This window comes from Chlamydotis macqueenii, chromosome 1 (assembly GCF_036417535.1).
Source record: "Chlamydotis macqueenii isolate bChlMac1 chromosome 1, bChlMac1.mat, whole genome shotgun sequence".
In the NCBI taxonomy this organism is placed as follows: Eukaryota; Metazoa; Chordata; class Aves; order Otidiformes; family Otididae; genus Chlamydotis; species Chlamydotis macqueenii.
This window is the reverse complement of record NC_141556.1, coordinates 117,694,214-117,720,250: the sequence shown is the minus strand read 5'-3', so window position 1 is coordinate 117,720,250 and position 26,037 is coordinate 117,694,214. Positions and strand designations below refer to the sequence as shown.

At 40.1% G+C, this 26,037-nt stretch overlaps 1 protein-coding gene across 1 annotated transcript; it reads right to left on the bottom strand.

Annotated features, from left to right (window-relative positions):
* Window positions 1-4,855: 4,855 nt before the first annotated feature.
* On the bottom strand, window positions 4,856-24,198 carry CHAF1B (chromatin assembly factor 1 subunit B). Its single transcript, XM_010121577.2, has 13 exons — window positions 24,072-24,198; window positions 20,065-20,197; window positions 19,832-19,949; window positions 18,174-18,277; window positions 16,223-16,319; window positions 14,628-14,712; window positions 13,499-13,592; window positions 12,798-12,867; window positions 12,621-12,712; window positions 10,977-11,139; window positions 9,389-9,811; window positions 7,880-7,971; window positions 4,856-7,352 (listed from the first exon to the last, which is right to left on the bottom strand). The coding sequence occupies exons 1-13, from the start codon at window positions 24,195-24,197 to the stop codon at window positions 7,231-7,233; spliced, it is 1,719 nt and encodes a 572-aa protein (XP_010119879.1). The 5' UTR covers window position 24,198; the 3' UTR covers window positions 4,856-7,230.
* Window positions 24,199-26,037: the final 1,839 nt, after the last annotated feature.

The following is a 26,037-nucleotide window of genomic DNA, read 5'->3' as shown; positions in this document are numbered from 1 at the left end:
ACCACATAGAAGACCTTCTCATGCATGGATGAAGGAGGATAGAAAGAACAGTGGCAGAGAAAAAGTCCACTCGGTAAAGGCCTGAGCAGCCAGGTCAGGGCGACCTTAGTGCCTAAAAGCTGCCTCTGTGCCACGAGCAGCTCTGCCAGCTCCCCAGAGAAACAGCATTGAGAAAATGGCAGTGCCCCAAAACCCTGCATGTGCGGAAGAACAGACCTGCTGTGTGGGGCTCCAGGCTAGTCAGGGAGAGTGGTAATTGGTAGCAAATGTGGGGATTTTGCTTCAGAGCTTATTGGCAGCATTAAGTGCAGCCAAGGAGGGGCTGAGAGATCTCCTCAGTAGGCCTGTCTGGAACAAGGTGGGGAGCAGGAAAAAATACCTGGTGAATGCAGTACTGTCTTGCACCTTGAATGCTCTTTCCCTGGCAGACTTTTCTCAATACCAAAATTCATGTTAGTTTCTCTGTTAAGGCTGCCAAGACCTTCAGCTGGTTGCTTCCACAGCCAGAGCTTCTGCTGGATGTGCGTGCAACGAGTCCTTCATGCTCCCACAGCCTGGGGGTATGTGTCACCCCAGCCCAGGATGCTGGCTCATTAAAGGTCAATTGCTTGGAGAATCTGCAGTACCAGCTTTGGCTGGAAGACCCTTCAGACTTGCCTGACATGCTGCTGCTGAGTAGGGTAGGAGAGGCCGTGCTCCTTTTCACAGCTGGCAGCATGGAGGAGATCTCTTGATTGAAGTCAGCCTATTGTATTTTCCTCCTGAAATAACTTCAGAATAAGCTTTTATAGGAAAGAGTTTTCTCATTCACCAAGTGGAAAGGAACAAAAAATAATAACTTTTTAGAAAAATCAATAAAAAGATATAAAGATGATAAGAAATGTCTTTAAGTAGACTTAAGTCCAGAGTACAGGTTTCTGCTTAGACAGCATTCCCCAAGTACTGTGACCAGCTGGCAGAAGACTGCAAAACTAAGAGTTCTGTGGCAAGAAAAGAGCCTGCCCATTCCAGAGGGAATAAAAAAAAAAAAACAAACCAAAAGCAATAGTGCAACTATAACTCAGCCTGAAAAATTAGGTGCACTTCAGTGAGAAGGATCATCACTGGGCTTAGTCCTGTACAGGAACTCCCAACAATACGAAGCTCCCTCCTTGCCACCTACCACTAATAATGTTTTCTGCACTCTTGGCTTCCCATCCACTTCTTTTTCCCAAATGTGTTTCCTCTCCTTCTGGTATTAACTCTCAAGTATCTCTCTACATTCCAGCTGAAAACACTTAATCCACACCTGTGACTTTTCCTCTCCCAGCCATCTCCATTTCTACCTACACCCTTCTCCTCTTCAACAGCTAAGGCCCCTTTCCTACCTCTCATGAGGCAGAGAAAATCCAGAGGTACCACGGGGTAGGAGCACTGTCTCACGTCTGCCTGTCCATTTCCTTTCTGCACTCGGAGTATACAGGGAGCACTTAAGTGATTTCGAGATTTTGGGCTGCTACAAAACATCTCTCTGCTTGTTGCCGTAAGAGCTTTGTCCTTGTCCAAGGGAGATGCAAAAGGATGAAAGTCCAGCGGGTAGCCTCAAGACCCTGTGGGCATTTCCACTTTGCCCAAAAACGAGCTTAAAGTTAGAAGGTGTTTGATGGTGTTCCTCATCTGTCAAATGAGATTTTAGACATTGACAAAACAGCACTGCTCACACATCAGTCCTCAGCCTCTACTTACCATAGGCTTGGATTAGGAGGGACCTTTGAAGATCATTTAGCCCAAGCCCCCCATGAGCTCTTACTGCTTCTGAAAATCCAGCCCTTTTATGACCTCTCTCCAGTTGCCTATGTGCTTGTAATATTGATTCATCTACATAAATTCCACAATGAAATTCTGTTGCCATGGAGCAATGATCTACAGCCTTTGAAATGCAACAGAAAAATAGTTTTAAAGTAGCACCAAGTGTGAAAAGTATATAGGTTTCATATAGCATATCCTGTTCTTGTGTAACATACGATAACATGCATTACCATGTAACTCCAGTCTGCCTCTTTTTCGTGATCCTGCAAGTGCTACAGCAGAAAACATACATACAATAGTTACCTTGTCAAGCCTGTTTTTCTTCATAAGAAGTGTTTATGTAAACATACAGCATGCGCATACAAACTACAGATTCCATTTGGAATCCATATGCAAATACCAACCACATTTTGACAAAAAGGCAGTGATTAAGTAATTACAAATCTATTAATATAGGTAGCTTGATAGAAGAAAAATTAAGATTAACATCAATAGTACAGGCATGTACATAGTACATGATGTCTAGCCATCTAAAAATTAACCATTATTACACACTAGGAAGTATCTTCAGGAGCAAGACAGTTGTGAATCCTCCCCATCTAAAAAGTTGCAATATCTGTTTGAGACCATCAGTGCAATTAGCTATTTATCTATATGAAACAAGGCCTCACTAGTTCAGTGGCTCACAAAAGTATTCTGTTTTTAAGGTGGTACATCCACCTACATTTTTGTTGAGGAGCAAGACATCCTTATGATTTTAACTAGCAATAACTCAACAATGGAAAAGATCTATTGTTGACTGCACAGCACTAGCCTGACTCATGGTGTAAGCAGCAAGAAATGCCCTTCCAGACAGGAAAAAAAAGAAAAAAATCTCGCGTAAATAAGGAGTTGTATATCTTTTTACTCTTGCACCCACAACACATTTCACATGTGAGAATTACTTGCATATCGCCCTTAAACATGTCACTCTCCATGGCCACTCTCTCCTTCTCCAGCAGCTTTGTGTGACTCTGCCCTCATCTTTTTTACTTCCTTTTTTTGGGCTGCAAGACAAATGACATGGCGGTGCAACCTTTCAAAACAGAATAGGACAGAGAAGATGGTATTGGTATATGTATACACATGATTAACTGGTTTGTGACTTACGGGTTGAGCGTGCAAACATATTTCTCTTCTTTTTTTGCCAGCTCCCACCCAGCACTGCTGGTGGCAGCAGCAGCTCCTGGATGTTGAAATACTTTGTGTGCCTCTAGCAATCCATGTATCACAGCTTGGGAATTCATGCCAAGACAATCGAAAACCTGCTGGAGCGTATACTCACCAGCTGGTCCACATGCCTTCTAGATCCCTCCCAGATCCCTCCCATTACCTCTTCAAAGAGCTTTTCAACAGAAATGATGCTCGAGACATTCTTGGAACGTCTGAGGCTGCATGTGGCATTTCAGGTTTATCATTTTACGTCTCCCAACAGAGAAAGACTACCACAGTATGGACTTGCTTTCCTTAGCCAATTATAAAATGTAATTCATAAGAAAGCAAACCCTGTCTTCTTTGAAGGAAGCTTGTAGAAACAACAGAAACAATTCAATTGGTGATAATGTACATTTGTTATATAGATTCACCTACAGCTTGTTTTTAAAAAGAAAAATGTTTTCTTTCCCCTTCTTTGGGCCGGTAGTATTTTTCCACCATAGCCTCGGGAGGAGGACTGCTGTTAGGAGAGCGAACATCCAGTGGTTGCTCTGTACTTCGGTTTTATACTTTTATGCTTCTGCAGACTGGGCAAGAAATGGGACGTGGTTTAAGGCAACGAACAAAAAGTTTTTCCGACATGGAAAAAGAATTACACATACATACAGACACATATATTTAAGTAAGAAACTGCAGAATTGGGATATAAAGATGACCTTTTAAAAGATCTACTGTCAAGCCAGAGAAGTACATGTAAGACATGCAAGACCACCAATCTAAAAAAGGGAAAGGATGACTTGCCTGTAACTTGAACTCTCCAAGATATATAGTCCACATAGATATTTACATTATCAGACAATGCAGAAGACTTTATCTATGCAGTAGCTGTAGTGGATGTATTTACTTCCCACCTTTCATTAAGCTTCATGCACCTATACAAAATGCATGTGATTTTGAGGAAGACAGGGAAAAATGGCATATGAAGACCACGTATCTCAATGGACTCCTGTGACTGGTAAGTACCTTCTCCATCTTAAGTGTTAAATCACTTGCTCGTTCAAACTATGCCAAACTGGAAACAGCATCATTCCCAGAATGGGCGAGGCTGGACAGGACCTCTGGAGGTTATCTGGTCCAATCTTCCTGCTCAAGCAGTCCCCTCTGTCAGCCTAGAGCCTGGGGAAATGACTTTGTGGGACTGTGCTCTTTTTTTTGGTTTTTCAGGGGACCGGCCTGTGGGACACTAACGTACACTGGTACCAAATGTGCTGATGGAAACAGGGCTTGGACACCCCAAATGAAGAGTCCATGGCTCCCCGAGTTTAACAGTAATTTCCTGCCTCTTACAGAGGTTAATTCTACGAGTTCAGGCTCCCTCTTCTTACTGCTGCGAGGTCGAAAGATGTAGATAGGGCATTTTTCCCTAATGCGATCTCATCAAGATAGTACAAGTGGGATAACAGTCCTTAGAGTGGGTAAGATCCTTACAGAAGGCACTGAGCCAAATGTGACCCAAGGTGACAACACCTACACTGCATTCACAGTTGGAATATGAACTCAGGGTCCATTTGAAGTACAAAAAATTCATCTGACCAATTAAAAATAACAATTAAGTCAAAACTGGACTAAAGAACACCCTTGAAAAAATCACGTCTGTGCAACACATCACCTTATGAAGCAGTCAAGAAAGAAGTGAAAGAACGCTAGGCATGTTCTGTCTTGGAGCAGAGTCTAGAGCACGACTGAGAACAAAACATGAACCCACTTTCTACAAACAGTGTGAAAATAGCTTTCAATGCCTTAAGTATGAAGGTTTTGTGGGGATGGCCCCTTGGAGACTGAAACAGGGATCACAAAACACAGGAATCCACAGTTCCGACTGTCACAGTGTTAAAGATAGTAATTTATTATATGCATGATGGCATCCATTTATAGAAAAAGGTTAAAAACCTAGTACCACATAAATTTGAGAAAGCAGTGTGTAAGTAACAGAATCAACAGAGAAGAAAAGTAGGAAATCAGAGTGGCAAGAGATAAATAAAACTAAAGGGAAAAAAATTCCTTTTAGAGAAGACAAAGTATCAGGTAGAGCATTCTGACAGAGATCATGATGAGAAAATAGTCTCCAAAAGGCAGCAGTGAAAGCCACATTAACTTTATAGCTCTAATTAGATTCTAAGGCAGAGCAAAATTAAGCTGAACAACCATATAAACAGATGTAGATCTCACCTGAATGGTTATGGTAGGAAATAAAGATGAATACTCTGGCAAATAATTGCATCTGAAGACTGAAGACCACAGAGACCAGGTATGCCAATAGCGCTAAAATAATATACTCAACCTACTAGTTCTCAACAGAAAAAGTAGTTTATGTTGAAATATATTGTGTAAATAAAAGAAAAACAAAAGAGAAGGTTCAAAAATACTTATTAGGATAGCTTTGCAGTTAGTATTTAGAAGTTTGAATTCAAAGGATCCTTTGCAGTGCACGAAAAGCACTACAGTACTGTCCCAGGGAAAGATGAAATAGCCAAACTCCTATAACTCAAACTGGACAAAACATAAAATAGCCTGTCCAGCAATGCATGTTAGTTACAAATATCTGCTTCAGCTATCAATTCAGATATCTCTACAAACTTTCATTTAGATATCTCTATAAACATTCAGGGAAAATAACAGTTTTAGATGTGGCTTTGTTTGGTAATTAAATCTCTCTATTCCTCACTAGAAGAAAACCCAGGTTTGGGCAAGTCTAATGAAGTTCCACCCTCATCTCAGTGGTTGAAAGCAAAGATACAGTTCATTTCCTACAAGTCTCTGCTTATTAATTTCTGTTGCAATTTAATTGTAGGCAACATACTTAATTTCCCTGAAACACTGACACAGGTATTTGTTAATATTTCCTCCCGATGAAATATTTATGAATAATTTCTGAAACTTTTATATTTCTGCTTTCCTAAAGTATTAGTCCACTTTCTTAAAAACAGACAGAAAAAAATTACTAAGTAAATTACACATCTTAAAACCAACCACATCCAGAGAAGAATGGAAGTCAAAGAGCTTTAATATGAATTGTAGCTTTCCCCTCCTGTTTGCTGTGGCACTTATAATAACAGAATAGCCTAAATAATGAGAAAAAATTCTACTTAAAACTTCTACGTGCTATCACCAGCTAGAATGACTACTCACATTTTAAAAATTATATTAAAATCAAGTCCATGATGTTAAACAAAATGAAGTGGAAGAGCTCAGAATACTCTGGTTGAGATTCTACTTCTGGAGTCTAAGTCTGCACACCACAGCAAATCCAGCATAGTGATTTTTCAAATATTTTTGTCTCATTGTTTTCAATCTGCAGGTCTTAGTACAATTCTTAAATGCTAAATGCTTAGTGCAAGGATTAAATGCTAAAACCAAACTTTTAGAAGTTCAATATACACTGGATTTATATCATATTTTATTGGCTAAGGGAGTTAAGATTTAGAAACAAGGGGGAAACTTATAACGTATACTCTTAAATCCTGCTGCCTCAGGAAAATTTCATGTCTGCATTTTTTTTTTAAATACAGAAACTGAACAATTAAGAACTTTCTTTTGCTGTTTAATGCTTATAACAGGTCTTCACAGGGTTTCTTCCTTTTGCTTTCTTGTTTCTTGCAGTTACAAGTTCTGATTTATGTTTCAACCACATCAGTCATACTGTATCCTGCTGCATTCAGAGCATGTGAACATCAGCTTCCATTCCACATGTACTGGAGAGCATGAATTATTTTGCACATGGCTAAGCACACAAGCCAAGATGCTTGAATTATAGTTTCCTTTCTTTTTTGGTGTTAAACCACACAGTCATTATAAATGCACTTAAGTCCTCAGAAATTCTGTTGTTTTGCCAGACAGGTTACTGGAAGACAGGATACTTTATAAACTTAGGGACTTTATAAACTTTTAGGTTACTGTATGGCTTTTCAATACCCTGATTTCCTTATGCTGTGGCATTTCTTGAAGAATGCCATCTTCAAGAAGTAGAAATGCACTTACAAGGCACTTCCCAACTACTAGTACTTCTGCAAAGCTACATTTCTGAAACCTGTGTCTTCTGCTGCCAGTTTCTTTGTTCACAGCAGTATGCCAAATATGCATATGGTACTTTAATGAGGAATTGAAGACGTGACATTTGCAAAAAGATGTGCACTCTCAGATACGGCTGCATTTCCTTCAGACTGTGAAGAGTCTACTAAAAGCTTGCTTTTATTTGTTTGAATCACAGCTGATTTGATCTTCAGCGGATGTAGAAAGAGACATTTCCTCAGTTCTAGGACGTTTTGATGCTGGGGGATTTTGAAGACTGTCATCAGATGGTAATGGCTTCTCTGTAACAGGCAGATAGGAAAATTATTTAAGCTAAGTAAATCCAGATTAAGAAAGTAAATTGGTTTGCTGAATTCACAATTAAGCACTCACCAAAAAAAAAAAAAAAAAACAAAAACCAAACTAAAACAACCCTGGTTTGAGAGTCTAGCATCTGAAACAATGATGTGCTGCAAGTACAATGGTCTTTGAAACCCACCTGTAGGACCTGAAGAACATTACATCCAAGGGAATTTACTTTTCTTAGTTTCAGCATTAGCTAATGCACTTGTTACTGTAAGAACTGTAGTGACATATTGTCACATAAGAAGCTGCCCAAAAGCAATCATAGTGAGAACACACTTTGTATTGTCAAAAGTACCTTTCAAACACACCAGGACAATGAAGAAGATTCAGAATCTGCAACTAGGTTTAGGTTTCTGCTTGATTGTGCTTGTGTTATAAGCTCATAGCTTATAACAGAAGTCTATAATGAAAAGAACTGATTGGCAAAAGACTTTGCTGGATATTAATAACCACAAAAGCTTACCAGGTTCCTGTTCTGAGGAAGGAGGTATAGGAACTGTATCTGTATATGCAGAGGCTGGTGTATCTGGCTTCAGGGGAATCAAGTTTATTCTCCTTTAAAAGAGCAGAAACAGTTCAATTGCTTTAAAGCCATCATTTCCACAAATTATTTAAACATTTACTTCAGACAGAATCTGTTACATTTAAATGTAGCTTAGATGTACCTTACTATATATATTTTTTTCTTATACTTTGAATCGAGCATTTTTTAGAAGTACTTCAAATACCTCTAGTGATCTTTTCCACTAGAAAGTACTTTTGCATATCTTTTATGTGGCGCAATGCTTGATAATCACCTTCAGAGCACAGTATCTTGGTCAAATATTTTAAAATTAAGACTAGCTGCGCTTACTATTCCCTAGCCCCGTCCATGTTAACACTTTAGATTCATAAAACTCTAAGGAATTCTTTTGCCCACTGAGGTCCACTAACAATTACTGAAAATCTGTTTTCTTCTGCTAAATCTCTTCTGGATAGCACTTAAAAATTAAGAACAAGAGAGGCAGATGATTGAATCATAAAAAAAAAAAAAAAAAAAAAGTCTTACAGGTAGCACCATGCATGCTACTACAAGATGACGCTCATAGCATAATCAGTTGATAAGATTAAATATAGTTTCTCTCTCTCTCAAAAATAAAAAGATTAATCATCCCACCCTCTAGGCAAAAGTCACTTTCAACTACCTACAACCCTTTGTCTTGTTAGTTCCAGTACAGATGAACATCGGTGTGTAGAAAACCATCATCTTCAAGTTTTCTTTGCGGCTGTTGATCCAACAAAGTTGAAATCCACTATCCTGCTTTCTTGTTCACCACTTCCTTCCTAGCCACCTACTAATTAAAACATTCCTATGAGAAGTTATAATAATCTCCTTTAATTCTAAAATAGCCCTGTTTTGCTGACAAGGTCTAGATCTCTAATTGCATGGCTGTCTCCTTACTGCTGCACACCAGCTCAGGATTTTATATTGCAGGCTGTCTGACAATCAATACACAGATTACAGGCCATTTCTAAAAACCTAGATCTTCACCTTAGGAAATAATCTCAATCAATGCACACCTCTGACTGCGCACACTGAGGGTCTTGCACTCTCTACTTCTTAAAATACTTCTTAGAAAGGTCTTTAAATAGGTCTTGTCAGCCGAAGACTTCAGGTACCATCTTTGTATAGAAAATGGGACCCGAAGACAGACACCTGTTGCTGCCATATGGACAAGACATAACAGTCGAGTTAACTTTGCTACTGCCTCATATTCCAGACAGAAATATAAAAGCTGTACATTTCGGATTCAGGAGACATTTTGACCTTTCAGTTGCAGTACAACTGGAACAAAAAGTTCCATGTCAAGACAGCTACCACCAAGACACGGGGCTGGGAATTTATGTCTAAACCTCAACCTTTAAATGTAGCACAAGCACAGCTTGTCTTGGCCTTCGTATTTATGACTGGAAACGGCAATATAAATCTCACCTTGGCGTCTTGCTCCATGCTTGTAAAGTGTTGAGAGTAATCCTCTTGGGCTGGTTTACTTTAGTGCTCTGGCTGGCTGGCTGGCTGATTTTCCTCTCGTCTGAAGATGAGACTGGAACACTTTTTATGCCAACAGGTGCGGAAGGTAAGTCCTTACCAGAAGCTGTGGGTGTTCTAGGTTGGAGGGTGGGAGTACTGGGATCTGTGACCCTGCCGGGAGGAGTCCCCTCTGTCAGTCTAGAGCTTGGGGAAGTGACTTTGTGTGACTGGCTCTTTTTCACTTTCTTCTCTGTTGCACCAGGAGTCCTGACATTTATCTGTGGCTTCTCCTTCAGTGGTACTCCCAGTTCATCCTTCTCAAAGGTAACAAATGAACAGTATCCATCCGTGGAAGAAATCGCAAGAAAGGCTCCATCGCTGGACCTATTTGTGATTTTTTTTTTCCATTAATAGTAAAGGTCAGAACTTTTCTTCAACCCTCACACTCCCACCTAAAATACATGCTGTACCTGTCTCTTCCTCCTCCCTTCCCCAAGTACATGTATACATCTAAATAAAAATGCAGTCAAGTGAAAGACATCCAATTCAAATGAACAAAAGATCTTCAATTCTGACCTTCGCATCTGATTTAATTCCTCTGATGTTGTTGGTGACCACCTGTAATATGCTGCTGCCAGCACCTGCCTACATTTGAGCTACCACAAGTATGGTTGAATTGCAAGTACACAAATCTTTAGCCACAGTTTCTGAAATAATACTGACCTCTCCTCATTCAGAGCAGCAGAGCAGTTCAAGCTGTTTGGCTGCGCTCCTTGTGCTAGGTAGAGGCAATGCTCAGAATCACCATGGTGCTCACCTGAATGGGCTCTTTGTGCTCATTTCACTAAGTGATGTTTATCTATCACTGATTAAAAAGACTTTATTTTCTATTCTCTTCCATTCCCCTCCTCCTGACACACAGTGGTTTTCACAGTGTGTAAGCATCAATTATAACTTCAGAAAAAGAGGCCTCCATGTGGTCCTCAGCTTAGGTATATTGGCTAGAAAGGCATAAGAGAAGCAGCCTTGTCCAGCACAGGGGTGTATCCTGATAGCAAGACTTGAATTCAATTTTCAGCTCCAGTTTGGACTCCCCACATCAAGTCAGATAAATTACTTTGTCCCATATATGAAGAACCACTGAGCAGAATCGTGCTGATAAGGCAGAATTTGACCAGGATACAGACACTCGAACTCAGAGAGATGACCTCCAAAACCTCAAATAAATTCATTACTACCAGTTATACTGTCTGAACAATTAGTACGTTTCATGGCCACTTAGTACATTAGCTTTCATAAAAATTTCCATCTGCTTATCCCCAGAGTGCTTCCACCTTGTTTCCCAACCAATAAAGAATCGTAATTCTCCGGTTTACAGGGCGGCAGAGGGGGAAGGGGGGAAGTGGCTTGCTGTTCAGACACTGCTATGACAGTGGCCACATGCGTGTCATAAAACCATAAAATTAAAGCAAGACACAAGATGTTGTGCAGAACTTCAACATGTAAAAAGGACATTTCCTTCATCACAACAAATATAACAATTACTTACCACGAAACATCACTCAGGGTGTGATAATGTATGTTAGAAACATAACCAAAGGGAAAGGACTGCTCAGTATCATAAAAAAGCACAGAATCTTCTGAAGCAACAGCAAACACCAATCGATAGGGTAGATTAAACAGAGCAGGAGATGATTTCTGACTGGTTTCATCTAGAATACACATAAACAAACACATTGAGAATTCTTTCTTGCATTCATTGCAAGGCAGCAACTGCATTAGCTTAGTCATAAATCGAAATAAAGACTTAATTATTAATCAATATCAAGATAATGGCTGAGAAGATAGTACTTCTATAAAATGTCGAGAACTAACATTTCTGTTCTCTGAAGTTTGCCCTCTACTGTCTTACCTGAAGAGAGGGAAATTGACAGAAGCTTTGTCCATCTGGATTGCTCTTATTTTGTTTTGTAAAGTTTGTCATACATTTTCCAGCTGAAATTTTTAATTCATATTTTCATTCATATATGAAGTTTAGTATTAAAATCCAAACAAACACACTTTAGGCTATAGTATAAATCAAGGTCACAATAAATTTATACCACCATGTTATATTCTGTATGACTCAGACAAAACAAGAAATTTAGCTCTATTTGTGTTATCTTGGGTTCAGCTCCTAGCTAGTCTTTTCATCACAACATTAGTTCTTTGTAAGGTCAGATTATTCCAGCTTCCACTGAGCTGAGCGCTAGCTAGCTGCTTTCAGAAGTTTCTAATATACAGAGCTCCCATTCAGTTCTATGATGATTATGGAAGCTATGCACGAAAACAGACAGGCCAGTAATAATAACATAATGCAAGGTACTCACATCTATAGATTTCTAGCATATGATAGATTTTCACTTTTCTGGGTGTACGTTGTAGAAACGGAACTCTTTGTTTAGAGGAGCTACAAAGACTAAGAGCAGACACTCATCTCCTTACTTTGCAACACACCATTACAATCAATCTGAAGATTATGATGAGAATACAGAACATAACAGGTGATTTCTAAATGCTGTAAGGAAGACTACAAACTGACCTTCTAAAGAAATAGGCAAAGCTCTGCCATTTCACCAGAGTATGACCGGTCTTGTTAAAATATAAACACTTCTATATCCACTGGGCTCAAGATAAGGCTGGATTTCAATCTCCAGGTAAGCTGTCAAGCAATGTCACACAATCCTTTCCCCACCTCAGAACTCCTGTTCTCACCAATAACACCAGCACTGCTTCAGGGTTGGTTTCCTTGAATAAACATCAACAGTTGTCGCAAACTACACCAACTCTCTGGTGCTTCTGTGATGTGGGTAGTCAAGACTAAGAGAAAATATTTCACTGAGTCGCTCCTTTAGCACTAAGCCAAGTTATTTACTTTTACTCACACAAAGTGGTTAAAAGTTAAAGAAAAAGATTAAATGTTTTTTCTGTAGCCTAAGAGGCCAAGTAAGAACGATTATCCACTATATCAAAAGCTACTCACAAAGTACTTAAGGTGAATTCAGGGTCTTAGAATCAGGAAACAGCTTCTAAGATGTGGTATGACACTATCTTAACAGAATGGTAAAAGGCTAGGGCATAAAAGAGTAAACAGTCACGTTGGCCTTTTCACATATTTGCTGTAAAATCGTGCTCCCTGAAGAATTTACAGTACCTTTATTAAATGCTCGTCTCAACTCAAAGTAGACTGGGCAGCAGCGAACAGCAAGAGTTGCCTTTCCAGGACATGGCAGGTGACCCATGGGCCTTTTATAAAGAATCAGTATTTCAGAAAACAGTTTTTATTTATTTATTTTTAATAAAAAGATATTTTTATCTTATTAAACTCTACCTTTTAAGATTGTTTCTGGAGAAAACATATGTGGTGTTTGTTACATTTTCTCCTGATTCAACACAACCAGCTGCAAAAATAAAGGTTAAAACATTACTCATGAACTCAAAAAGGTACTGAGTACACACTTCATGTCCATAAACACTCTGCTTCTCAGGAATTAGGCTTGTCAGTTGGGCAAGAGCTGTGCGACCTGAACACAACTCAAAAAGGCACCCCAAATATTTACTTAGTGCTTTTTTTTGTTTCCCTTATACACTTCCCCCTCAAACCTTCTTTTTGATGTTGCCAGACATCTATAAAAGCAGTGCTTCTATGGGCAAACTGATCCCCTCCTTGCAATGTTATTTTTACTATGACTGCAGAATGTTCTTAAGAAAGTATACAAAGAAAGAGAGACCAGTCAAAAGAAACCACTCATTGTTCTTCATTTCTATTTTAACAGAGCCATATTGTTGCAATTTACATGTTTCAGTTCAGAAAAATGCCATAAATACAATTTTTAGCACAGGAGAAAGTTGACGTTCTGGACTGCTAATGGAAGAGTATTGTGGAGTCTCTATCTTCTTCAGTAGGAAGAATAAGGAATGGCATAACTGACATAAATAAGCATCCTCTAGCAGTTTGAAAGCAACCTTGATGCACATTCAAACTAGAGCACAGTAGATACAATGAAGGTTATAGTACACGTTCTCACATACCTGGAGTGAGTAAATAGGAGCCATCAGGAGTAAAACTCAGCCTGCGGAAAAATGACTTCATGCCATCATCGTGAAACATCCGATAGCTCCTAGCCTGTAACGTTGAAAATATGATTGTATAAAGTGCCACGAACATGTCAGCTGGAATTCAAGTAAGAAAAATCGTCCAGTTGTACAATCCGATCTGATGGAACTTTTAAAATAAAAGACAAATGTTTAAAAAACAACGTCTCCTTCAAACTCACTTTCTGCTGTGCTATAAATTTTTCACAGCTAAGAAAAATAGTCCTTGATCCCTCTTCAGCTACTAATCAAAACACTCCAAAAGCAGTCACATTAGACCAGTAATCAAAAAATAGTAATAACCTGGAGAACAACATTATTTAACAGTCAACGTAAAAGTCTGTCCCTCAGGCATTTAATTTTAATTCTAGTATTAGAGGTTTAAAGAGAACTTCTAAAATGGCAAAACGCCTTCTCTCAGGCCTGTTCTTTAGTCTCTATAAAACTCTTACAAATGTTTTCACAAAAAAAAAAGAAAAGGAACAGAAGGAATTAAAAGGTTATAGGCAGCTCGGAGGTGTTATTTTACTATCACTTAGAACTGCTTGGGTGAAAAAAGCTCTTTGTATTCTGTCTTAGGGCTAGGGAGAATTTCCTAAATTTTCCCTAATTCATATATTTCCTAAAAAATCAGATTATCTCTTAGAAATAGTGTTTTAAAGTCAGCAGCCTGAAATTTTCAATGTCATATCCATTAATAAACTAACATCTACTGACAGACATGTTTGAAGTTTTTCCTATTAAGAGTTCACTATGCATACTATTTTTTCCACACTTTTAAAAACATTTACAATCAAAAGACATTTTGTTACTGCTTTAATTAGTTGAACTTGCAAGAGATCAATAGCAGCAGGCAGTGTTCTTTCTTAGTCATTTCTGTGATGTTCAAGGAAACCTGAAGCTGTCTCTATTTACAAAATGCAAAGGTGAGAGAGAGACAAAAACATCTGATGTATTAATTACTTGAATGGAAAACATTTGCCCCTTTTGTTTCATAGAATAGAACAACTCGTATAAAATAGCACCCGGCACATTCTCCAGTACAATTAGTAGCAGAACAAGGTACCTCTCCTTCAGCTCCTGATCCGGAAGGCATCTTGGTAACATTGAACGCTACACGCTTGGTTTGCGTGTTGTATACCCGCAGGACCCTACAAGGTGGAGAGCACAGTCAGCGATGAACAGCTTCCTTTCACTCCAAGTTTCACACAACACTACAGAACCTCACTTCTTAGTCAGGACCTCCAAATACAAATGATAATCACACATTAACTATAACTCTTTTCATGAGACACCAGTCAGGGGGCGCATGTTTTGATGGCTAAATAACCAATGAATCACTGACAATTATTTGATGCAATAAGGTTTGTGAAGTACCAGCATATGCATTTGTGGAGGAATGAAGGAACCAGTGGACAGCAAATGGCCACACCATTCCTACCTGTGTTGTAACAGCCACTATGTTCCTGCACAGCGGAAACTCGCCTCAAAAACAATTAGCTGTATCTCTGTGCTTCAGTTTCCTTCGGAATAAATGAAAACTGAAGCATGCCTCTGTACAGAACGTTGGAACCCACCAGACTTCATCTCACTAAAACAGCAGGTAGCCTAAGCAAATCCCACCACTCCCTCCTTTCTGCCAGTTCTGACCTTCACCAAGTTATGTTGGTTTGTTAGGCTGGTAGAAAAACAACCTAACACAAAAACTAGACAGTTTTCTGCTCATTCAGTGTGCTGAAACAGTGAGTGCCCAGTCCTGGCAACTGGCCTGGCTCCTGCCAGATACCCACTGACCTTGCAGAAAAGCATCAGGAACTCGGTGGGAAATTTTCCCTCTTCAAATTAGTTCATGCCCTCGCTTGCAACTTCACTCCAAGAAAAACTTGTGCATCATTCTATGACTTGTGTTTCACTGCTGTTTTTTTCAATAAAACACACAGATCTCACAAAACCGATTATCAGAAGACAGAGGCTCATAATGACCTAATTGCCATCCACTTAGAATTTTTCTGAGCCTATTGCAAATCTTAAATTAAAACTACTTTTCCACTATTACAGCAATTTTCTTTGTAGTAGGTGCCAGATGACATGCATTTATTAGCCAGCTGCGAATCCCTTCAGAGCAGCACATATGCCCTGAATAGTTTAAGCTCACTCAAAGTTCTGACAAGGGCCAAGTTTATGAAGTGTGTGTTCAGCTTTCCCAATGACATCACTTACAAAACTGTTCAGGATGGAGTGAGCAAGAGGGCAAAAGAAAGATATCAGTGGAAAAACATTTTAACTGATTTCTTAACTTGTTTATATCTTTCCATAGAAGGACAAGGATACTAGCTCATTAACAACCAGAGAATGCAGCACTCTCTTAAGACGCATTTAGTATCTCTAATGACCAATACAATGAAAACTTATTTCCTGAAGAAACTTTTCAACAAAAATTTATGTAAGCTTATTTGCTGTTTAGAGGACACTCAGACCCCAGGTATCATTTACCGCAAGCAAAAGATTAATTAAAGTATAATGTTACTTTCACATCAATCTTCTTACAGAACAATCTGAATAAAATTAAAAGAAAAGTCACATTTATCCTGTACACTTGCTTTTAATTCATCCTCAAGTAAGAAAGAATACTAAGGCAAAACACTTAGGCCAGCAGCTCACCTATCACAACTCAGAGTTGCAATGTACTGGCCTAGAGGATCCCAGGTTATTCCTTGGACATAACTCTTGTGTTCATTTAATATTGAAACCTTCTGTCCTGGAATTACAAACAGTTTTCAGATTCTAAATTCAAATGTGTTTTAAAGCATTTCTTCATTTCAGAAACAAAACAAGACAAAATGTTTCAAAATACAGAGATATAATTTTTAAACACACAAACTGCTAACTTGATGGTACCTGATAAGAATACCAGAAACAGTTGCTTGATTTCTAGAATTTTCACAAGTACAGCAAATTGTGACATGTGTCATGAATATGTCTCAAATGCATGAACTCTCTTGACCCACTGATGTTCCACAGTTAAATATCTCAGATCCTAAGCACTGTGATGATGTAAAATTACAGATAATTCTCATTAAATAGTTTGTTTTGAATACTAGTGACAGGTGGGTTTTTTTCCTATTAGTTAAGTGTTGCTTTGTTGAAATTTGTCAGCTTACAGTATTTCTTCAAAGACAATAGCTCTTCAAAAAGATTACACAAATAGAGTTGAGGCCATGCTGCGTAACACCAAAAGTTCTCCTGCTGCAGCATTTTGTCTTCGACAGTGGCCAACAACAGATGCCTAAGGAAGAGTGTAAGAACAGAGCAAACACATAATGCTATTTCTACAGGATACCCTGTAAGCTGCCAACAGTTTGCACCTCAAGGACTTAAGCCAATGAAGCTCTCTTTGTACTGAACAGCCTTATGGATTTTTACTATTAATTTTCTTCCAGTCATTTTTTGCCTGGGTAGTACTGGAAGCTATCCTTGAAACACTTTCCTTTCATGTACCTAGAGCTTCAATCACAGAGCCTACATTTTCCAGTAATAGCTTCTTACTTCCAACTTACTAGTTGCCTCTCTGCCTAGAAGACACAAAATGCCCTCCATGGCATTAATTGCGAGCTAAAAGAAAGCAGTGAGAATGGAAGACATTGCACATAAGCAACATATCAGTTTAAGAGGCCATTCAGCTTTTTAAAGTAATAATTCTAACAGATATATCCCTTTAAAGTTGTTAAAAGCAGTATGAAATGCAAGAGATGTTTGGTCACAATGCCCCTACACATACTTATGCTCTAAGCACACACACTCTTAATTGAACATTCATCTATGTATGATAAAGACTTCTGGAAAGGAGTACGTGTGACAGTTCAGATGGCAGAGACATTAAGCACTCAAACTAAGAGTATAAAAAAATGTCAGCAGCAGAACATTTGTATTTTCTTGTGTGCATGCACTGAAAAATTAACCTGGATTCTACTTTATTTTTCTTAACTGGTCACTAAATATTAGAAATGTGAGATAAAAGGTTAACTTTGGAGAAGGTTAACTATTTCCACATTAAATTAAAACTGAAAGTAATGACTTACACTGCTAATAAGAAAACATCAAGCCATTGTAAAGCAACCTCACATAGCTGGTTACTATCAGAACTTGTACAGATGGGCCTTTCTTGGAAAATACAACCAATCCTACTGCAATGGGATGAGAATGAACAGAAGTGTTTTGCATAACGGAGCCATAAAAAAAGTCCCATCTTGCAAAACAGAGCCTACATTCTACATTTGCTTCCCATTTTTTACCTAGGTAGTCAGTTACTTGATACCAGTCAAGTTTTGTTTGTTTGTTGGGGTGAGGGTTGAAGTAAGTAATATAGAAGCTGCTTGTGTAGGAATCGGGGAGGGGGCGAAATTGGATGAAGTTTATTTCCTGAATACTCCAAGGTGAAGAGATTACTCGTGTAAATTTTGCTGGCCTGAGGGTATCTTTATGTGCTGGGCTATCTGCCTCACAATCCCAGAAATCTAGCAATCACAAAAAAAGATGCTTTCAACTCCTTTGGTAAATACCATGAGGTAATTCCACCAGGACTGGAGACACAAGCAACAGACAGAGCATTTACCTTTGTTGACATCCCACATTATAGCTGTGTTATCTACAGAAGCAGATGCCATGTAATTTCCATCTGAGGTCCAACAAATATCATATACATCTTCTAAGTGGCCTCTAGAAGTCAGAAGAGAAGAAACCAATTAAGTTAAAATTTAACAGCTACATGAAACATAAATTTTATGTATTTTAGGTTATAAAAAAGATCAGAGGCAGATAAGGTATCACTGAAGTAAAATAAACAGCACAACTTTCAGCTTTTATAAAAAAACTTCCATATTCAGAAGGTGGTAGAACGTTTTTAAAAAGCACATCAAAACAAGCCTGCCTTTTCAACACATCTTTTTCACAAACAAATGAGAACCCAACATTTGAAGTCGTTTATGAATTTTTACATTTACCTAGAGATCTGGAAACTAGCATTTCTAGGATTTGTACAAACAGAAAAAAAAAAAAACAAAACAAACCACTATACCAAAGTAATTAGGAAGTGTTGCTATTCAAAAAGACTTTCCATTTAAGGGTTTCATAAAAGCAGTAAACAAATATGCATACTCAGTAGAACCACATGAAACAGAAAATTAAGGTTGATTTAGATACAGTTGAATAAACATTGAAAGATATTCAGAATATTCAGAAGATACATAGAAGGGCTCCATCAAAAACAATTTTTACTGCTTGTCATTTGAAGACCACAGTGTGGTAACTTCAACAATAAATATTTGCAACAATAAGTTTAGGGAAGGGGGATTGGGTTTGTTTGCTTGCTTTAAAAGATTAATTCTAATGTTCCTAAAGGACCATGCTGGTGCTTCAAGCCATCCCACTAGCACTTTTGAAACTGTTCTCACATAAACCTCAGCAGTTGCAAGGAATGTATCAGTTACGGCTAGTAGAGTTACTTATTTTTTTGTAAACAAGTATAAATTCTCAAGATTTTATCAGTATAGACAGATAGAGACCAAAACTTTTAACAAATACTACACAGAAAGCAATGCAGAGTTATACATACTCCTCATTCAAAATGCATTTCTGGGTCCAGAACCACAAATTTCTTTCAGACTTCAGCTGAGAGTGAGAACAGAACACTGTTCTAGTTCCACTGCCAGCAGTGGCTTGATGCCTTAGCCACCATCAGCTAATACTTACCTAGTTTTAGCAGTCACAGCATGTATATTTAATTAATCATCGTACACTTGAAACAAGAGCTGTATAATACAGTAGATTCTCAACTATTAAGTCAACTAGTTGAAAAAGATTGGTCGAGCTTCAGAGCTATCACCTGGCAAAACTGCATGAATCATTTTATCTACTGGTGCTTTTTGCCTTAATAATGATTGAAATTTCCACTACAAAGCTAGTAAATACAACTTCACATTTACTTTATATATATCTCTGTGCTAAGCTTTAAGTAACTGCAAATCTCAGGAACCAATTTCAGAGCACATCAGTTATGTCATATAAGTGCCAAATCTTACTGCCTTAACGAAAGGATGTAGGTTGGCACTGTATCAAAAAAGTTTAAATGCAATAAAAGGATGATAGTAGAGCAAGTAAATTTTAGAGAGCATTGAAGTTCTACACACACTAAACAAAAGACTGCACCAGATGATAAAAGCCACTGAGGAATCAAAAACACTGAAGAGAAAAACTCAAAAAACATTAAGCTACCTTAAAGTTTTAACGACTGTCCAGTTCTCCTTGTTGAGCTGAGCTTCATCTTCATCCTGAAAAACCGATGGTTCCAATTCTTTGCTATCATTCAGCTTCCACAATAAAATAACAGCATCTGTAGAAGAAATCACATGAACTTCTTTCTTTCCCATTCACTGTTTTATTAATGGATTACATTTAGTTCAACATCACAATTATCTCGCATAAGACACATGAGAAGCAGTTCTCACCATCTCCTCCAGATGCTAGGATCTCACCACTTGGAGAGAAGCGCACAACATTTACTGCTTTGGTATGGCGGGTGAGGTTGGACAAGAATTCCACAATAGCTTTTCCATCTGGCCCTTTTTCCACTTTCCATATCTAGTTACAAAAGCATTACAGAGAGTTTTCAGGAACAAGATGTAATACATATGTACCACTTCAGTAATCCACAATTTACTCCTTGGGCACTGAACTTATTATCTGAAACCTTCAGAGCTAAAGCTGCAGTTGCACCACAGGTTTTCCCTCTGTGAGCTACAGCTGTGTACTGGGTTTATGTGCCATGGTTTTGGTAACTGGGGGAGGCTTCAGGGCTGGTTTCTGTGAGAAGACACCAGAAGCTGCCCCCATGTTGGACAGAGCCAGCTCCAGGTGGCTCCAAGACTGTCCTACTGCTAGCCAAAGCTCAGCCCATCAGTGACACTGGTGATGTCTCTGTGACAACATATTTAAGAAAGGGTAAAAAATACTGCACAGCAGCTGTGAGAGAAACAGCCCTGCAGACACCAAAGTCAGTGAAGAAGGAGCAGGAGGTAGTGCTCAAGACACCGGAGCAGAGATTCCCCTGCAGGCCTTGGTGCAGCCCATGGTGAGGCAGGTTGTCCCCCTGCAGCCCATGGAGGAGCAGAGATCCACCTGCAGCCAGTGGAGAACACACGCTGGGGCAGGCGGTTGTGCCTGAAGGAAGCTGCTGCCTGTGGACAGCCTGTCCTGGAACAGGCTCTTGGAAGGAGCCGTGGCCTGTGAAGAGAAGTCCATGTCGGAGCAGGTTTTCTGTCAGGAACTGTGACCTCGTAGAGGTTCCATGCTAGAGCAGTCCATTCCTGAAGGAACTTTCCCCATGGAAAGGGCCCATGCTGGCACAGTTCATGAAGTACTGCGGCCCATGGGAAGGACCTGTGTTGGAGAAGTTTCACATGTGAAAGACTGTCTCCCGTAGGAAGGACCCCACGCTGCAGCAGGAGAGAAGCATGAGGAGGAAGGAGTGACAGAGACAATGTGTAATGAACTGACCTCAGCCCACATTCTCCATCCCCCTGTGCTGCTTGGGTGGAGGAGGAAGAAGAGTCAGGAGTGAAGTTGAGCCTAGGAGGAAGGGAGGGATAGGAGGAAGGTCTTTTTAGTTTTGTTCTTGTTTCTCACTATCCTACTCTGCTATAAATTGGCAATAAATTAATTTCCATAAGTCGAGTCTGTTTTGCCCATGACAATAATTAGTAAGTGATCTCCCTGTCCTTGTCTCGACCGGAGCTTTTCCATCGTATTTTCTCCCTATCCTGCTGAAGAGGGGGAGCAACAGAGTGGCTTGGTGGGCACCTGGTGGCCAGCTGAGGTCAACCCACCACAAGCTGCAATTACATTACAGTATTTTTTAGTCTGATGAAATATATTACTGAGTATTTCCAATAAATTAAAAAAAAAACAACCAAACACAGAAAATCATTCTCTCTTCATTCATCGACAACCTCTAGCTTCAAAGGTATTCAACAAGCCTATAAATACAATGATTCAATAGCACAGAATTACAGTATCTTGTTAACAAATCCATCAATCACAAACTGTAACAGTCTGAAAAAAAAACCAAAAACCCTGATTATTACAGGAGAAAAAACCCCAACATACTAGTTCTCTTTAGAAATCTGAGCAAGTTCAAGAGTTTTGCAGTATACCCCAAAGGTCAATGGATTTACTGGTTTCAAATAGATGATATGAGCAAGAATTATAATAATTTCAGTTCCCCACTGATCATAACCAAGACATTAAGACAGTTGCATGATACAGACACTTTTTCAGCAATGCTGGCTTGAGGAGTTCCTGATCCCACTTGTTCTTGATTTTACAATGCATAATGATGCCACTCCTACTGCTCTACTTGTGCACAGGTTCAGCTACAAGAGGAACACTGTTATGTCCCTATATTGTGGGACGAAGGCCACAGACAACTAAATCACATTTGATGTTTCAAATAATCTGCTCTTGGATGCAGCTCAGTTTAGAAAAACAAAAAAAAAAACCAAAAAACTCTCAACAATCAGGCCTTGACAGGAATATATCAAACAATGAAGCAGCCTGAATTAAGACCTCTTTATGCAATAGTCTTCCAAAAGAAGATATAGCAGCAGTATCTTTTATGTCAAAGATGACTGAAATTTTTCTTGCCCTAAAATATGTGTATGTATAAACATGGTAATATAACCTATTACCTATAGGTAATATAACCTATAACCTATATATACAGCCAAAATCCCTGAAAAGCATACACCATCAGGTAAGAAGTCAACTTGCCAGTGAGGAAAAGAAAGATTTTGGCTGAGGCTACTGGAACAAAACCCTAATTTTTAATGACAACTATCCCATTTACTGTCTCTAAAAGAAAGAGGCATTCTGATCATGTACATAGCACAGCAGTTGCTATTCATAATAATTTGCTAATAAATATTTTAAGAAATATTGGCATATTTCACAAAATACTGCATTGAGGATCCTGAGGAAGAAATCTGGACCAAATCCAGGCATTCTAAATGTAACTATTAATCTGATTTTTAAATTCAAATTCTCTGCTAAAACAGAGCATTTCACTACTCAGAAGAAAATGCAGCTGTAAGACAAAAGGAAACCTTATTCTTTGTCTGTGCCTATTGCACCGGTAGTACAACTTTATAACAATATTTTTAATTTCATCTTCAAACAGATGACGGAAGCCCGACAGAACACAAGTAGGCCCAAAAGATAATTAAAATGCAAAATTACCACGTAAAGACAAATAAATAGACAGACAGATACACACACACATAGCAGAGAACCTACATGAATTCTTTGCATTGGAGTTCATTAATAAGGAGCATGGGGAGGGTGTCGGGTTGGAAGCATTCTTTATTGCAGGATGACTTTGAGGAACTGTCTCAAAGTTAAGGTTAGCAGTACAGATTTTAGTAAACAAGCAAAAAATGTTTTGGTTTTTTTTTTTACAGGAAATCACCAGGCCCAGATACTGAAGCGACCTACAGGAACTCAAATATGAAATGAACAGCCCAACAGTGAGGGTAACCTACTCTGTTTCACTCTCAGCTCCAAAAAACAGGGGAGGCAAATGTGTAAGTTTTTTTACAAATGCTCTAATGGTGATCCAGAAAAATTCTGACCACTATGTCTACCTTCCATACAGAGAAGTCGTCAAATAAATAAATAAATTTATTTATCTGCAAAAAAGTTGTGCCTCACTTGGCCATTAACTTCATTTAAGGAGTTGACAAACATCCAGATAAAAGGAACGTGGTTCACCCAGTACACTCTATTTCCCAAAGCCTTCTGACTAGGGCTAAGGCTTTTAAAGAAAACAAGAGACCATTGAATGATGGGTACAGTCCTCATGTGCATTAAGAATTTAGAAGACAGTAAACAACTGTCTGATTTTGCTGTGCAACAACTGTCTGATGTGACTCCTACAGCCACATCTTTTGGGGTTTGTCCTATTCAACATTTTCATAAGTGATTCTCAAAAGGATAAGCAACTGATTAACCAAGTTTGCTAGCACCAAATAAAATTATTTAGGAGAGACACACCTGAAGCTGAGTGAAAAAGGTTGTAGAAAGACCTCATATTGTTGAGCGACTACTCATAAAATGGCAGATAACATTCAACTTTAACGAACATAAAGAAATTAAAACCAGTTGTTTCTCACTGACTAACACAAGACTGTGCCCTAAACTAGCAGTTACTACTCAGGAATATCACTCAACAGTCCATGCAAGTAATTTTCTAAAAATAACAGTTCCACATTCAGCAGCAGAACTTAAGGACACTGTGTGAGGGGAACAGTCATTCTGTCTATAGCTGTACAATCTCAGACTCCTTCCCTAAACCATCCACCACCACTGCCATGTACAGGCCAATAATCTAACCCCTTAGATAACAAGCCATTTCAGGCTTTGCACATGCTACAAAACCAAAATAAACAGGTCTGAAACTTACACGAACAGCTGTGTCCACACCTGCTGAGGCCAGTCGATTGATCTTCCCATCAGCTCCATGCTGGAAGTCTAAGCTGTAAACAGGCTCCTTATTATGCCATGCTATTTCACAAGTGATGACCTTCATGTTTGCTAAAGAAAACAGAGGAAATACCAGATAAATTATTGTTTCTTACAACTAAGGCAATCAAAGTTAATGCAGATTTTGCAAGCACCGCAGACAGATCCTGTAACAATTTCACTGCAGAAAATGACAGGATGGTTTAAGGAAGACGATTTTTAACTGCTATGATTTATTACGGCTAAAGTTACTGCCTGGGCGCTGCATGAGACGGGTAACAAACCCAATGTCTCTCAATGGAAATAAACGCAGTGACAGACGCATAAGCAGCAAATCCCGGGGGCAGACACCGCAGCTTTTTCCCTTCCAGTCCCCGGAGCCCGCCTGTACTCCCTTGGCAGCCCTAGGGGGGCCGAGCCCTCGCCCAGCATCCCCAGACCGGCACAAAGCGCTCCCACCCAGCCCCCGGGGCAACAACACCAACAGCCAAGCGCCGGGACGCCAAAACAACGCAAAGGCGCGAAGGCCTCAGCGGGGGCAGGCGGAAGCGCCGCCGGACACAGCCGCCCCTCGGCCGGGCTGCCGCTCCCTGGGCGGCCTCGCTAGCAGGGGCCGCTCCCCAAAACCCCGGGGGGAGGCGGGTTCGAAAACCGCCGCCCGCGGGGGCCTGGCGATGCCCGACGGCTGGAGGGGATCAGCCGCACCAGCACTCCCAGCTACCCCGCCACTTCGGACCCCGGCTTCCCGCCCACAGAAAGCCCGGCTCTCGCTGCGGCTCCTCTCCCCGCAGCACAGTGGGGTCCTGCCCGCCCCAAACGGCCCGGGCAGGGAAGAAGGAGGGGGGTGGGGGGGAGGCAGCCGCAGCCCCTACCTGCGGCTCAGCGCGGCCTGGCCGGTCTCCAGCGCCAACTCGCCTTTCCCGCCCCGCGCCTGCGCGCAGCAGGCGGAGGAGCCGCCCGGGCGGCGCGGCAGCGCCCCCTGCTGGAGGCGGGAGCGGCGAACGGGCGGAGCTCCCGGCGGGCCCCCGGTGGCAGCGCAGCCGAGGAGAGGCGGCCCCGGGGCTTCGGCTGGCGGTTTGCTGCCGACGGGTGGTTGGGGCAGGTACGCGTGCCGCCATGGGAGCACTTGGCGTGCCCTGCCCGCCCCCGCCGGAACAGCAAAACGGGTTGTTGGGTGGGGGAATGCGCGAACTCTGCAGCGTTGCCGTTTTGGCTTGGGTTTGGGCTGCGTTTTCTTCTGCCTAGGATGTTTTTGCCCTGGCCTAGCTTGCTTCCGTTGAAAAAAAAACCACAAAAACTAAAAAAGCCCAGAGCTCTATCCAAAAGAAAAAAAAAAGGCATTGCTCTCATTTTACATTTAGACTGGTCAAAGGGCAAACAATGCCCCAAATTCCTTTTCTTTCTTTCAAGTGCAAACCTTTCCCTCTGAAATAATAATGATTTAAAAAAAAAAAAAATCACATCCTTGGAAACTGGCATCTACTCTCCCTTCTCCTCACATCACGTATGGCTCCCAACACCGACAGACAAAAGCAGCACTGGCTGCATAAGTTAAAGCCAAAACTCGTACATGGAAGCCCTCACCAGTTACTGCAACAGTGCCCAATGCAACAGGTGAGAAAGCAGAAGGGAGCAACTGAAGACTTCTCCTATACAGTTTAGAGATTTTCTATTTATTTATTTATTTTTACACAGTGGAAGAAGACTTCCAGATAGAGAGTGAGGACAGCTTCCATGCAAGGATGACTAAGAAAGCCAGGACTGGAAGGCCTTGTGCTTGATTTGAAATTTCACTTGCACTGCAGAAAGCATGGAATTACATCCATGTATTAAAACCAGGAACTTCCTTGAAATTCAGTTAACACATACCCTGGATTATAATAGCACTGCTTTTCCCATAGCCAGAA

Coding starts and splice junctions, on each gene's coding strand:
- CHAF1B (XM_010121577.2), bottom strand. CDS start 24,197: ATGAAGGTCATCACTTGTGAAATAGCATGGCATAATAAGGAGCCTGTT. Junction 20,198..24,071: donor GTGTGGACACAGCTGTTCGT/GTAAGTTTCAGA, acceptor TTTTGTAACTAG/ATATGGAAAGTGGAAAAAGG. Junction 18,278..19,831: donor ACAGTCGTTAAAACTTTAAG/GTAGCTTAATGT, acceptor TCTGACTTCTAG/AGGCCACTTAGAAGATGTAT.